The sequence below is a fragment of the Podarcis vaucheri genome (genome assembly GCF_965113315.1).
Source record: "Podarcis vaucheri genome assembly, chromosome: 2".
Taxonomy (NCBI): Eukaryota; Metazoa; Chordata; class Lepidosauria; order Squamata; family Lacertidae; genus Podarcis; species Podarcis vaucheri.
Genome location: NC_138760.1, coordinates 83,603,509 through 83,617,719, shown reverse-complemented (window position 1 = coordinate 83,617,719; position 14,211 = coordinate 83,603,509). Strand labels below are relative to the sequence as shown.

General features: G+C 43.5%; 1 protein-coding gene across 4 annotated transcripts; it reads right to left on the bottom strand.

The window, feature by feature from the left end:
• Positions 1 to 7,036: 7,036 nt before the first annotated feature.
• CNBP (CCHC-type zinc finger nucleic acid binding protein) lies at positions 7,037 to 13,856 on the bottom strand. 4 transcript variants are annotated; one of them, XM_082212006.1, is made up of 5 exons: positions 13,635 to 13,856; positions 9,361 to 9,480; positions 8,790 to 8,881; positions 8,455 to 8,657; positions 7,037 to 8,007 (listed from the first exon to the last, which is right to left on the bottom strand). In XM_082212006.1, the coding sequence occupies exons 2-5, from the start codon at positions 9,461 to 9,463 to the stop codon at positions 7,890 to 7,892; spliced, it is 516 nt and encodes a 171-aa protein (XP_082068132.1). In that variant the 5' UTR covers positions 9,464 to 9,480; positions 13,635 to 13,856; the 3' UTR covers positions 7,037 to 7,889. The 4 variants fall into 4 exon arrangements, with proteins under 4 accessions (XP_082068132.1, XP_082068134.1, XP_082068135.1 ...); XM_082212008.1 differs by having other exon boundaries at positions 8,455 to 8,653; positions 8,789 to 8,881; positions 13,620 to 13,854; XM_082212009.1 differs by having other exon boundaries at positions 13,620 to 13,848.
• Positions 13,857 to 14,211: the final 355 nt, after the last annotated feature.

Sequence of the window (14,211 nt, the reverse complement as noted above, 5' to 3'; positions counted from 1 at the left end):
CAGTTTTCAGGGATGATGGGAATTGTAGTCTCCAAACAGCTGGAGGGCCGAGGTTGAGGAAGCCTGGACGTCGTGTTTTTTTTAAAAGCGCACACAGAGTAAAGTCCTAGTTGCAGTGCTTTGAAAAGCACCGTGGCTGCTCTCCACAATTGCAAAACCAAGCCGCTGAGGCATAATTATTTGGCACAACGGGGGTAAGGAGAGGTTCTGTGTTTCCAAAGCCTATGTGACAAGTAGATATTCAGCAGGCACACCTACCGCCCAGCCCATGCACCTACATATAAAACATTCCGTTCTTCTGACAGGGAGGTGTCAAATGTGCACCTTCTTCTATTGATATTAAAAGACTGCTTAGTTAGCAGCCCTTCACTGGCCCAGTATGTGCTAGTCCAAGCATTTCTAAGATGGCTCCTATGAGCACAATGACACTTGTGAAATTAGTGCCCCCCCCCCCGCAGAGGGCCTAATCTCTGAGCTTTCTTTAAAGTCAGTCTCAAGCCCCCCTAGAAACAATGTTATGAAGAAAAATTGGCAGGTACCCACCTAAGTGATTTTTATGAAATTAGCCAGCCTGACTGCTCTCACTGTTTTTAGCCAATGAATGATGTCAGATGATTAGTAAGTGATTTGTTTGAACACCAGGGAATAGTAATCCCTGTGTCCCTAAAGAGTTGTTTTCCTCTTGTCTGCTTCTGTCTTTTGTTCTAGTCTTTGGAATCCATGTAGTTTGCCCTTCCTCTCTCACAAGCAACCAGGATGCATCTTTCCTATGGTAGGTTTGTCTGAGATCACCCTAGAAGTTATGCAAATACACAGTAAGTATGGGCGGATATTAAAGATTTCAGCCTCCCCACAAAAGGCAAATGTGAAAATTTTGACTGTCCTGCTCTGGATAAAATATTGCAGCTTTACCTTCACATGCAGTATCTTCAATGACATTCATCTATCAGCCTAATTATAAACATATTTTACTCTGAATAAAGCCCAGTACTAAGCTTGAGACTGAATTGCCTAGACACCAGTAACAATAGGAACATAGTTTCAATCCACAATTGAAATTAGGAGTCTCAGATTGTTGTCGTGTCCAGAAAATCCAATCATAAGTGCCAGCAGTACACTTGGAGCTGCGGAAAGAACAAAAGTAGAATATACGGGTATATTGAGCCAAGGATTCACTGGAAGACCTTGAGATAACTTCATTTTCCAGATTCAGCATCAGCATCCCCTTCCTCTGCAATACAGAGGTAAGAATAATGGTCTATGGTGTCATACAATTGTAACAATTACCAATATATTTGTTCTTTGAACACCTAAAACAAACTGCTGTATGGTTAACTGAATTTTAATGTTAATCCAAGCATGATAAGCTCAATAGGGTGGGGGTGCTGGTGTTTCTTCCCTCCCTCCCCTAAAACCACACAGAGAACTTATTTACTATTGTTTTAAGTTTCAAAGGTGCTAGAAGCTTTTTGCTATTCACAAACTCAAAAGCATTTACCGTATTTTTCGCTCTATAACACGCACCAGACCATAACACGCACATAGTTTTTAGAGGAGGAAAACAAGAAAAAAATATTCTAAACGAAATAGTGGATATATGATTTTTGTTGTTCATGCTGTGGCCACAGACATGTGATCTGACAGTGAGTTTGGAGTAGCCCAATGCAAAAATCCTGAGGATCCATGTGGATCCATGCTTTGTAACCACGGAGGAGGGAAGGAAGGGGAACCATGGATCCTCTGCTCACGACTGCAGCAGATCCCCCCGCCACCCGCAGGCATTCGCTCCATAACACGCACAGACATTTCCCCTTACTTTCTAGGAGGAAAAAAGTGAGTGTTATGGTGCAAAAAATACGGTACTTTCTTCTGCCATCTGATGGATGCATGCTATAACTACAGGTCCGGGAGAGGACAAATCCTTCTGTTTAATGAGGCATTTTTACAGCATGATCCTAAAGATGTTAATAAACATCTAGCATTCTAGCAGCAATACTGCCTGGTCCTGTGGTGTTATGTATACCCATGTCCATTTAAATATGTGTTCTTAAATGTACCTAACTCTGCACAGTATCAAAGCTTTAATTGTATTGTTGTTGGCATCTGTCTGTCTCAAGAGACATAGTGTGCCTCCCGGGGTGAAGTCAAACTGCTGCATTAGCAGCAGTGAAGTGACCTCCCCAGGGTGTAAGCCTGGGCAGTGTGTATGGTGGTCCTGGACTGCCCAGATGACAAGACCCTCCTCTTGACTTCACTGATGTGGATCAAAGTAAAGCAGAGCAATACATTTGGGACCAGCTGGGCTGCAGGAATTGCTGGAAGGAGGCATACAAGGCGCCATCCAGTCTTCTTAGGGACTTCACTTCGGATCTGTGTAGGGTTTACTCCTTAGTCTTCTAATGCCCCGAAGATATCCTGCGAGGCAGTGGAGGTTTAGGATCAGTTTTCCTTCTCCCAGGTGGTCTACCTTCCCAGGTTGATGAGCTCCATCTGCCCCTCACTTCCCTCTACAGCATGTGCAGTAACCATTTTCTTAATCATTGGCCCCACTACTGGTCTCTTTGCATGCAGGGATGACACAATGGCTACCCTCACCTGGTTTAGCCGGACAGTCAAAGCCATTCCTGGACCGCTGTCACACACCAACAGGGGACCAAAGGTGGACAACTACCCCAGAAGCACAGCATGTCCCCCCCCCCGAAGTACTACCTCTCCCCTAACACTCCATACAACCCAACTATGTAAGCATCAGTAATCTTTAATGCTTTTGATGGCCTAATACAGGGGTCTGCAACCTTTAAGACAAAAAGAGCCACTTGGACCCGTTTCTGAAGGGGGAAAAATTGGGAGCCGCAAAACCATTGCGACATTTAAAACAAATATATCTCCAGAGCCGCGATCTGACAGCGGGCGGGAAGGTGACGTCAGGACGGTGCGTGACTGAAGCACGCAACGCCCCCATGCGATGTCACAGCCAGTACAGCGCCTGCCACAGTTGGGAGTGTCGGGGCACACAATGCGCCTCCTCCCCTTGCTAGTATCCGCCCCGGAGCCGCGGCAAAGGTGTAAAAGAGCCACATGTGGCTCCAGAGCCGCGGGTTGCAGACCCCTGGTCTAATACGTTGTATCTAGAGCTGAGATCCTAGCTAGCTTATGACTGGACATGTGATTTCCGACCTATAATCCTCTTAAACACTGTGAAACCCAAGGATGATAAATGTGAATGGCAGCCAATGTAGTGCTACTTGTTCTCTGTGGAGATACTCCATGCTAAAGGTTCATGGAGAACAGAAAGGTTCTGATGGCTCAAGTTCAATAAACCATAGGAAACAACAAATCTCTACTAATTCTATCATTTTCCCTGATCACAAATTACTCTGAAGGAGTTAATTCCTCATACAAATTTAATCTTTCTACCAATGCATTATAATTTTCAAGTAAATTATGATGGATCATTGGAAAAGTTTAACATCAGTGATAACCATACGCATAAATGAGTAGAAGCAAAACCTCGCAAGAACAATGCTAGCTTTTGTAGCAGTGTTTAACTTGCAAGCACTGTGAAATACCATTCAATAAACACAGTATCTCAAAGCACTGAATGGGTGTCATGATGGATGAGATAAGTCATTGTTTACGGCATACTAAGTCAATCACAGTACTTTCTACATCGTGTTTTTAACAGTAATGTACTGTTTGCACTGCCACACGGTGAGGTATAAGCTATAATTATTCCTCCCTGTTTTATCTGCAGAATGAGAAGTAGATTCCCCATAGGCCCATGCAATACATGCAGAAGGATGGAGGATTCAGAAAGGAGGCAAGTTATATAAGAGGACATGATGTGCTACAGCAGTAGTCCTCAACCTCTGGGACCCACGTATGAGGTTTTAGTGGCACATGTGTGACCCACCTTAGGTGAGGTATGGGTCCTGGCTCCACCAATTCCTGAACCATCTTGCTCAAGGAGAACTTCCGTAAGTAAATTAAGACCATACTATTGGTCAAGTGCATACAGTGCTAGGAGCATATCAATGTGAACTCATCCTTAGGTTCACATTTATAGAGTCAAGCTGGTATATGTAATTGAAAATGAGGGGAAATCATTTTGAGACATGTTAGCGTACTATACATTTCTGTGGGAAATGTTACACAAGAACAGAGAATAACTCGCTGTAACAGTATGCTGCTAGTGTATAGCGGCAAGCATAATGAATTGGCAGCTGTATTCCTTGGGAAAGTAAGTTTTCTAACAAAGGAATTACAGTGGTGCCTCGCAAGACGAAATTAATCCGTTCCGCGAGTCTCTTCGTCTTGCGAAGCACGGCTATTAGCGGCTTAGCGGCTATTAACGGCTTTAAGAAAAAGGAAACAAACTCACAAGACGTTTCGTCTTGTGAAGCAAGCCCATAGGGAAATTCGTCTTGCAGAACGACTCAAAAAACGGAAAACTCTTTCGTCTTGCGTGTTTTTCGTCTTGCGAGGTACCACTGTAAGGCTGAAGGGTAAGGTACTTATTTCCAGGCATAAATATGCAGCTTCAGTGTCAGGGAATTGCAGCAAGCATACAAATGTTTACCCAACTAGAAATCTTAGGATATTTGTAGTACAGAAATACTAACCTACCATGAGCAGTTCAGCAAGGTTGTATACAAAGCTGTATTTTCTGTGATTGCACAGGAACGAAACACAACATTGAGAAAGAAGAGTATCCTTAGAAACTTTGCATTCACTAACGATGTAGGCAATGCCTGGCCGAAAACTCAGGAAGATGGTATTGAGAATTTCTTGTAATGAAGCCTTCAATACCCTCTCGCACAAGCCCTACCCTTCATTGGAGCTTTTGGCCCCAGATGGTAATGTGATGTAATGTCTGAAAAGGGTTCCCCGTCAGCTCTATGACAGGCATGTACACAGAACTATACAAAGCCGATAACAAAGTTTTTCATGCAAGTTGTAAATGTGAACTTTCATCGTCCAACAGCAATGTGAATCTTTGCTCCTGAATTACTTTGACCTGAATGTAGTGCTATGCATCTTGAACTGTAAAACCAAGGTTGTAACTCTCTTCTTAGCATGAAGGGAGGTTGGTTGAGTGAACAGAAGGGACACGTTCTATATCCCTTTTTGTTATCCAGGTTTTTTGAATATTTTTACTGGATTGTCAGAAATTCCAGCTTTTGTGAAACATCTTCATTTTTGTGTCCAATAATGTCCTAGGCCTAGCTCAACAGCATTTTAAAACTAGGGGCCATATCAAATGAAATCCAGCCCTTAGTACACCCACTGAAATTAATGGACAAGTTCACTTTTTCCAAGTATCTAGTCTGACTAACACTGGCTATCACCCAGTTAAGGTTATTAGTATGCTATATTAATTCTACGTAAGACTAAAATCACGAACTTCTTTTGAAGGCTTTGTCATTTGAGCATTACCCTACCTGTGCGTTCAGTATCAAAATGTGTGTACCAACCAATTTTTATGGCAAAAGAAATCTGTATTCAGAGAACACATCAGACCTGCATTACTCATTCAGCTAATGATTGTGCTATATTGGGACTGACAAAAAATACTTTGCTAGGCTCTTTCCACTGTATTGCACCAAAGAAAAACAAAATTAATGGGACGTTGGTTAAGAGGGTCTCACACGTATAGTACTTTGCTTGTTTATAACAGACCATTTTTTGTATTTGTCACAGAATACTATTGGCCATGCAGAATCTTCCTTTTCCCAGTGCTATATGTTCAGCTCTTAGGGTGCACTGACCAAATTTTACCAAGTCTCATTAGCCTCCACATAGCTGAAATCCAGTTGACGTTTCAGAGCTGAAATGACTTCCAAGAAGTTGTCATTGACAGAGACCTGGTTCTAGCAATAAGCTTTAAGGGATATAGATCAAGCAGTCTTGTTACCAGATATTTTGCTGTTTGAATATCCATGCATTTTCTCCCCAGCAGGAAAGAAGAGAATCTACTTCTATCTTTAGTCAACCTCAGCTACAGCCTACATTCTCGTCTCCCTTACTAGTAACATGGTCTCGAATAACATGCCAGTTAAGTGAATTTTTTTAGTATAAAGGCTGAAGAATTGCCTAATTTTTTTCTCCCAAGTTAGTGGAAACTTTTAATGTGATGGGTAATTGGATAAAGACTTAACATAAACATCAATTGCTAGGTAAATCATTTAACCAGAGCATGGGTCCCTTTCAACTTCCTACTAGGGTCACTTTCCAGCAGTAAAGCATCAAGTACCTGCAAAATCAGAGGGTGAAGGTCCATATACTTACTTCCCACTCCTCCTAGTTCATACTGACAATGGCCAAAGGTAGGCTCCTGCTTGCTCCATTTTTCTCCCAAGGAAGAGCTGGTCACACAAGGAGCAGTTTTCCACATGATGAAATTTTAGTCCTCTTATTTTAGATGTCATTGTCTCAATATATATTATTAGACATGCTTTCTAGCACTAATTGCCGCCATTGGGAGTATTTAGAAATTCCATGCAGGCCTGTTTGACTGCAATATCAGCTGACAGCATTTATTGGTTTGATATAAGCCACCTTTGGTACCACAGGTAAATGCGAGGGTGGGGCACACACCTACAAGTTTGCCCCTTCACTGCTAGTTCCATGTGATTACTTGAATGAAATGTACTCTTCACATACTTCTTTCTCCACCACAAAATGTACTTTGTCCATAATGTAGTTTTCCTAATGTGCAATTTGAAAGACTACAGGATTTTAACACAAGATATATAATTGTGTTCTTGGACAGTATCTTTAGGAATACTATATATAAAATCATTTTCCTAATGACTGGCTATTCTGCGGTTTGTCAATCTATGCAGAGAAAAAAGAATGCAAATATTGCTGCTGAAGTGATGTATTTGACAATTCTACAGTTTAAATGATACAGCAATTAACTTTGTATAATACAGTTGTGGTACAATAGTCAATGTTCAGCTTTTATTCTTCCACATTTGCCTCTGTAATGTTAATTTGTACTATGTATCTGAAAAATAAACCCCAAACAAAAAACTTCAGCCAAACTCCCCTTCCTCCTCCAGCTTTATTGATAGTTTAAAATTACATTTCTATATTCTAGGACTTCAATTGCTTTTACCATCTGACTTTAAAAACTGATTACAAGCAAATGAAACTCAACAGTTGTCTAAGTGATATAGTATACAAAAATAACATCTTGATTTCTGTGAAAATGCATTTCTTTGCAAGTCCTGAATAGCTCCAAATTGTGTATGCTCTAAAGCACTGATGTTCTGGGTTTGATTTAATTTGAAATATTTAATGTTTCCCATTACCTTGTTATCTCAAATTAGACATTCACTTATTGTATTACTGTTACTTCAGTTCTCGATTTCTCCCTCACTCTCGTGGCCATTAACAGGCATGTGCATTGTTTTGTTTATCCCACTTAGCTATACGCTCTAGGTAAGGCCTGATACAGATACTCGGTGTTATAACAGTTATTGAGGTCAGATAATCCAAGGCCATTATTGTAATTAGTTACTGTGGAAGTTCAGACACTTCCAGTTTGTTTTCCTCCTGCATATGATCACTTCCATGGAACCCAGGGAGGCTTTGCTGGTCTGACTTAACTCTTTCCACTCATCCATCCCTATTCACCAGTGGCACGGAAAGGGGGTTCTTTAACAAAGCATTATACATAACACCTCTACCAAACTAAACATAAACATTTTTGTAGTTAAATGCAGAAAGTCGATTTTTCCACCCCTTTCCTCCTTTTACACGGCAAGTAAAGCTCACTGGCCTGGGAATAGCCTCTATCTGCCAACCTTTGGCCAGTGAAGAGGATTCAGAGAAAAATAATACAACCATCAATCAGAAAAAGGAGGGGCGACAAAGGAAAACAGTTAAGCTGTAGCCTCAATTGTGCATTCCCGTGCAAGGTGTCCTGACTCGCCACAACGATAGCAGTTGACTTCGCTAGTCTTGCTGCAGTTGATGGCTACATGGCCAGTTTCACCACACCTGCAATCAGACAGGACAGAACTTCAGTCCCACACACAAAGAACATCCACAGAAACACTACTGTATAGTATTCGGGACATTGCAGACATGATTCCTATGTCCCATGTTTTCAGCTTCTTCACAAAATAAACTCATTCTACACTTGTACAGTCATACCCTTACTGAAACCTAGTTGACCCTAAAAATTTTGGAGTTTACCCAAGTGAGCAATGAGGTATTAGCAACTTGAGAAGTTACAAATCACGAGTTCTATGATAAGAGCACAAAATAATTTAATGGGACACAGAAAGAAAATCAATAAACAAATTTTATTACGGTAGAAACCGTTGCAAAAAAAATAATCCAAATGTTAACTAACCCCATATATTTTATTGTAAATACACAATTTGTTTATAAGAGACCTAAAGGTCAGCATAATGGGATTAATATACACATTTGTTGATTTACCTATAGCATTTCACTTTGGTGCAGTCCTTTTGGATGTGTCCAAATTCCCCACAAGAATAGCACTTCTGCTCATCTGCATGGTCACAGTCGCGAGCCAAGTGGCCAGGTTTGCCACAGTTGTAGCAGCACTGCTCTCTCTCTCTCTTGGGCTCTTTGCAGTCCTTAGCAATATGGCCACCTCTACCGCAGTTATAGCAGGCTTCCACAATAAGAAAAAGGAGACAAACAAGACTATAAAACCTGGAGCGAGTTGCAGAATATGTGCTTAACATTGTGTTACGTCCCATAATTAACTGACAATGTTTCTCCCCATCCAAACTTTAGAAATACTTACCATCCTCCTGAAGATCACAATCCTTGGCAAGATGACCAGATTCACCACAGCGATAACAGATGTCTGGGAGTGATGATGACATAAACTGGAAGCCTATTTAGAAAGATAAAGCCATTTAACAATTCAGTGGCGGTACTACATGTACCATAGTTAAACCACATAATGGGACAGAAAAGAGCATACCAATTTATTTTTGCTCACTCTATTGCACTGTAAATAGGAACAATATTAAAGCAGCTGTGTAAATAAGCCCACAAAAAAAACAGTCAGTCAGTAAAAAAACCAAACCAAACCAATCATGACATCTCCCAGAGATACTGGCAGAGAAGGAATGACTCTGCTCACCCCTTCCATTGCATTTCCGCTATTGTGTTGGAGGAAAACTGTACTTCCACTGTGGCTCTTTTCAAAACCTAAAGGACTAGGTGATCAGTCCCTCCTTCCATATACCTACTTATTCACCTACATGGAATTCCTAGCAGCTGTGGCTAGGCTACCAAATGAGTTGTTAAAAGAGACTAACTAATGTTTACTTTCAATTTGTACAATATGCTTTGGGGGTGGGAAAATACCTCTGCCACGGCTTCGCATTCCACGCCCGCGACCCATTCCAGTAGGGCACTCCCGAGCCCAATGGCCAGTACGCCCACATTTGAAGCACTCGTTGCTGCTCATTGCTGCAATTAGGTTTCCTAAGAAAGAGGGAAAATGTTGTTAGAATAATGTATTTATATAATAACATTTACAAGAGCTGAAGTGCTTGATGCCAACTTGTAAACTACCTATAAATACTGTTCAAATGTAAACTGCTTTCATTTTTCACAGTACTGACACAACTTAACCCAAAATTTCTAATAATACAGCATATTAAGTCCAATGGCTATACTCTAAACCTAACATGGAGGATAACATCCAACTCTACCTGTTACAAATTACTATTGTGAACCTCACTTTCCTTTATCTGACTTTACTCATGTACTAATTTCATTATTTACATTTACATACCATCATTCTATTGGCATTATCTCATCTTCCATACAAGGAGCCCAAGCAATGTAACAGTTCTCCACCCTTCCCTTTATTCCCAAGAGCTCAGGAGATGTAGCTGGTTCTTCTCCACCCTATAAGATCTTTATCTGCTATCAATGTGAGCAGCATGTGAACAGGGTTGAATAGCCAATACAATTAATATGAATCAAAAACTAGCACCTAAGCCCTTCCTGTCACATTTTAAGAGTCAGCTCCTTTCTATTAAGTTATTTGGCACATTCTTGCTGGAACTCAGGGGTACAGATGTCCATCTTTCAGCAGGCATCCTGTGAGTGTATTGAAATATGACATAGGCTGCTGTCAGCACCAACTAGTGTCTCTTCCCTACTCTATACTGGCTCTGACTTATCTTTTGTCTCATTTGTTCCTCTTCCACCAGTTCTCCACTCAAGCCACAATTCTTCCCACATACTGCCTCATTTGGCCTTTCACATAAACCTCTTCCTATACCTTCTTATCCTTTCATTCATTCTAGTTCATTCATCTTCCCTTTACTCCATTTAGGTATAGTCCATCCCCATGACTATTTTTCCAACACATAATCCCCCCTCAGCAACCACATGAGGTAAAAATCTCTGATACGTTATGTCACTTCCTTCCAAGTATATCCTATTACTTTTTGTTCTCTCTACTTTCAAGATAAATCTCCCCTTCCTGCACCATTTCAATGACTCCAGAGAAGGCAAACAGATGCACAGTATAATAATATAGACACCCATCTCTGTGTTAGAAAAAGCTTATATCCATGAACTATTAATAGCAGGAAAATTTTGCGCCTTGTAAAACTTGGGCAATTCATGAGTCATGTCCCACATGCAGCCCTCACAAACCTACAATGTGATCCATCAGAGGCAATGTTTGAAATCATCAGGCGCATTTTGCACCTGGTTATCAGCCACTAGCGACCATGTGAAGATGCCCAGGCACTAGGATGCCGCCTGACACCTCCACCATCTGGAGTTGCACGCCTGGGGATCCTTGGATCTTTGTTTTCACACACCAGCAACACATGCTGTAGAATTCTATCTGTTATATTTTATCTGCAGAATCAGAATGAATTTCAGGAACCAAATGCTGTATTTAAAAATATGACTTTAGAGCAGTCTGACCCCAAAATGGTAACTAGGAATTCCGTTTTGGCGACTGTAACCATAATTTAAGGAGCCATTTGGCACATAGCTTACATATCTGAGTGTCTAACAATGATCACAGGTGCCCAAGGCACCTGCCCCCAACATTTCCTGACCACCATCAAATTTTGCTGCCTTGGAGTAAGTTCAATTGTGATGGGAAGCATCATCTTCATGTGCCTTCTACTCCTTGTAAATGGCAGAGAGCACTCATAGGAGATGGAAGATGCCTTTCTCCCCATCACAATCAAGAAATAGTGAGAGTGTATGATAATAGCCCAGCCTTACACTGTGTTTGGCCATATCCAATGGCAAGTGGCTTAACTGTTCACCAACCACCCATGCAGCCCTTAGGTGAACTATGCCTACATTATAGGAATATGGTCAAGTTCTCTAATACTCAGGGATAACATGGGAAATAGATAGGATCAGATTTCCAACTCGCACTATGGTGAGAGGCACTCAGAATGCTTCTGAAATGCAGTGTGAAGGCAACGAAGAGAAATTTACCAGAAAATGATTATAAACACAATTTGATACCTTTCTGATGAAATCTTTATTGTCACTATGAAGCAATTATTTTCCACCTTTTGTCCCACATTTATCACAGTAGACTTTGCCCAGATTTTTCAGTTCTGTAAGTTAATAGCTGCCATTGGAAAGGTCAAGACCCAGCACAGCTTAGGACAGGCATGTCCAAAATCTGTTTTGGGGACCTAATCTGACCCGCCAGTCGGTTTAATCCGGCCCCTGTGGCAGTTTATTTCCTGGGGTAAAATCCTTAAAAAAGCTCAACAACTTTGGTTGGCCCTCCACTTCATCAAATCTGGCCCTCTTTGGAAAAAGTTTGGCCACCACTGGCTTAGGAGCTCAGACAAGTATATTTATTTAATAGTTAGCTTTAACAGTTCAGCCAAAGGGACACTCCAACTAGGCAAGGCTTTTAAATAAATTATGTAGCTTGGGCATCTGTTTTTAAATCTGTTTTAGTTTTGGGGGTGCAATAACTTGTGCTTGTTATATTTACATTGTCTTTGATTTCATGATTCTATGCCTTATTTGTATTCAATTCTTCTCTTATTTAAGCAATTTAAGTCACCCAGATAACTTTTCTATGAGGCAGCATAAAAATGCTTTAAATGACAAAGTAAACATATGTTAAATTCCTAAAGGGCAACAGTATGAACCTGCTACAAACACTTAATAATCCTAGAACATTTTAAATGCAAATGAAATTATAGCAGCATAAGCAACTGAGACCTGCATCAATATAAACTTCCTTGAGCACTATAAAGTGACCAGATTAGGACATACACAAGTATGCCACTGCCTTACTTTCAGAGGACCTGCAGTTACCAAGTAGTGAAGAGCATCTGTTACACAAAATTCACAATTGTGCTGCAGCCAGGATTCAACTGGGAATTTGGTAGTTATGATCTGCCCAAGCAGTAGCAACAGAATCAACAACGTGCAAGATTTCTATGTAGTTCTGGTTAATAATGCTCTGGTGCCACTTTTTAAGTCACCTGCTTTTTCAGGCTTCCCCCTCCCAGATTGTTCCTTAGTAACTGACCTCTCCATCAGAACACAGGCTGCTTGGCTCATTTGAACTCTTCCTCAGCCTATTCCTTTAAATAGTACTCAAGTGATACAGAATACTACAATAAAGTCCTTGGCTAACTCCACTGGATTTTACACTGTCAAGTCCTCCAAGCACCGTGCTTGTCCCCCGTGTTACTTAAAGCACCCAGCAGTGCATCACACTTTCGCAGAATGATCAGCGGTTCACACACGTCTCAAGGCTGCAAGCACATCCGCCTTGCTTGAGATCAAGTCCACTGGAGCCAGCGGGGCTAGTTTTCCAACTGAGGGTCGGGCGCGCCACACTCACCAATGGGCGGACAGCAGCACACGCCATCTTCGAGCGTCACAGACACGGCCGTGAATTACAATGGATCGGCTAAATAGCTGGCTCCTCTTGCGAGTTACTCAGCCGAACACGTGGAGGGCGCGCGGGGAAGGCGGCGGCGGCGACGCCATCGGAGACGAGCACCTTTCCCGAACTAGCTAGAGGGCGGCCCCAGGCGGAACGCCTCGCTTTGAGGTCCCGAGCCTCCCCACGAGGACACACTCCCACGACGACACTGTTCTGGGGAGCGGCCGTGAGGGTGGGGGAGAAGAGAGAGCAGCCTCGCGTGCTGAGCGAAGGCCTCTTCTCCCTCCGCCTCATGATGTGTCCGCGTCCAACTCCAACCCTCGCGGCCCGTTTGAAATCTCACGCGCAGGCGCGCAGGGCCTGCACAGGGCCCAGACCAAACGAGCGCTTCTCGTGACGGGCAGGACCCGCCCGTCCCGTCTCCCTCCCGAGCGCGGGAGGTGGCCCCCGTCTCCTTCCCGGCCCAGAAGGCGGGAACGAGGAGCCCACCTACCTGCAACCGCCTCAGCCCTCCCGCGAGGGGGTCGACCACAGAGCGCCCTCAGCGAGCCCTTCTTCCCGTCTTCCTCAGAGACAACTGCGGCCGAGTACGGTGTTTTTTTCTTTTCCCGCGCAGTAGGCCGGAACGAGCCAGCGCCCTCCTTCTCTCACCCCGCCCAGAGCTTTTCTCCTCACTCAACCCCCCCCTCAAACTACGCCAACCCCGTCGGCCTACCTCGCCGAGGGTTACCTCTCTCTCGATTTCGGTTCTGTCGTCGGTTGAAGCTGGACCTCCCCCGCGCGGCGATGGACTCTCCCCGCTCCTGCTCTCCTGCCCCCTCCTCTCCGCTGCTCCGCGTGCGCGCGACTTGACTTGGCCTCTCTCTCTCTCTCTCTTCCACCCGCTGCCGTTGAGTCCCTGCTGGCTGCGCCACACGCGGTTTGCACACGACCCCGCGCACCCTCCCTGCTGAAGTGCGCACGGCTCCCTAATTCCGATCACCCCGGCCAATGGCCGCCCGCCGATTCTTCCGCGTGGCCTATCGACGACAGGGCTGGAAGGGACCAATCAGCACCGTGGAAAGGGGGGAGGAGTCCGCCTACCGGAATCTCCTACGTTCATTCTCCTAGCGTGAGCCGAGGGGAGGGACGAAGAAAGGGAGTGGGCGGGAGGGGAGCGCGAGAAGAGGCGCTTTTCCCGCTCGCTGCCTTTCTCGGCTTCGGCTTTTCCGCGGGAGGCGCTCGCTTGTTCGCCGGCAGCCCTGTTGTCGCACCTGAATTGGGAAAGGCGGCGCCTCGCCGTCTTAGTGCGGCGTCGCCCTTCTGAG

Excerpts from the sequence above, each read along its gene's own strand:
- CNBP (XM_082212006.1), bottom strand. The coding sequence starts at position 9,463 with ATGAGCAGCAACGAGTGCTTCAAATGTGGGCGTACTGGCCATTGGGCT. Across the intron at positions 8,658-8,789 it reads ATTGTGATCTTCAGGAGGAT|GAAGCCTGCTATAACTGCGG; the intron begins GGTAAGTATTTC and ends TTTCTTATTGTG. Across the intron at positions 8,008-8,454 it reads ACCAAAGTGAAATGCTATAG|GTGTGGTGAAACTGGCCATG; the intron begins GTAAATCAACAA and ends GTCTGATTGCAG.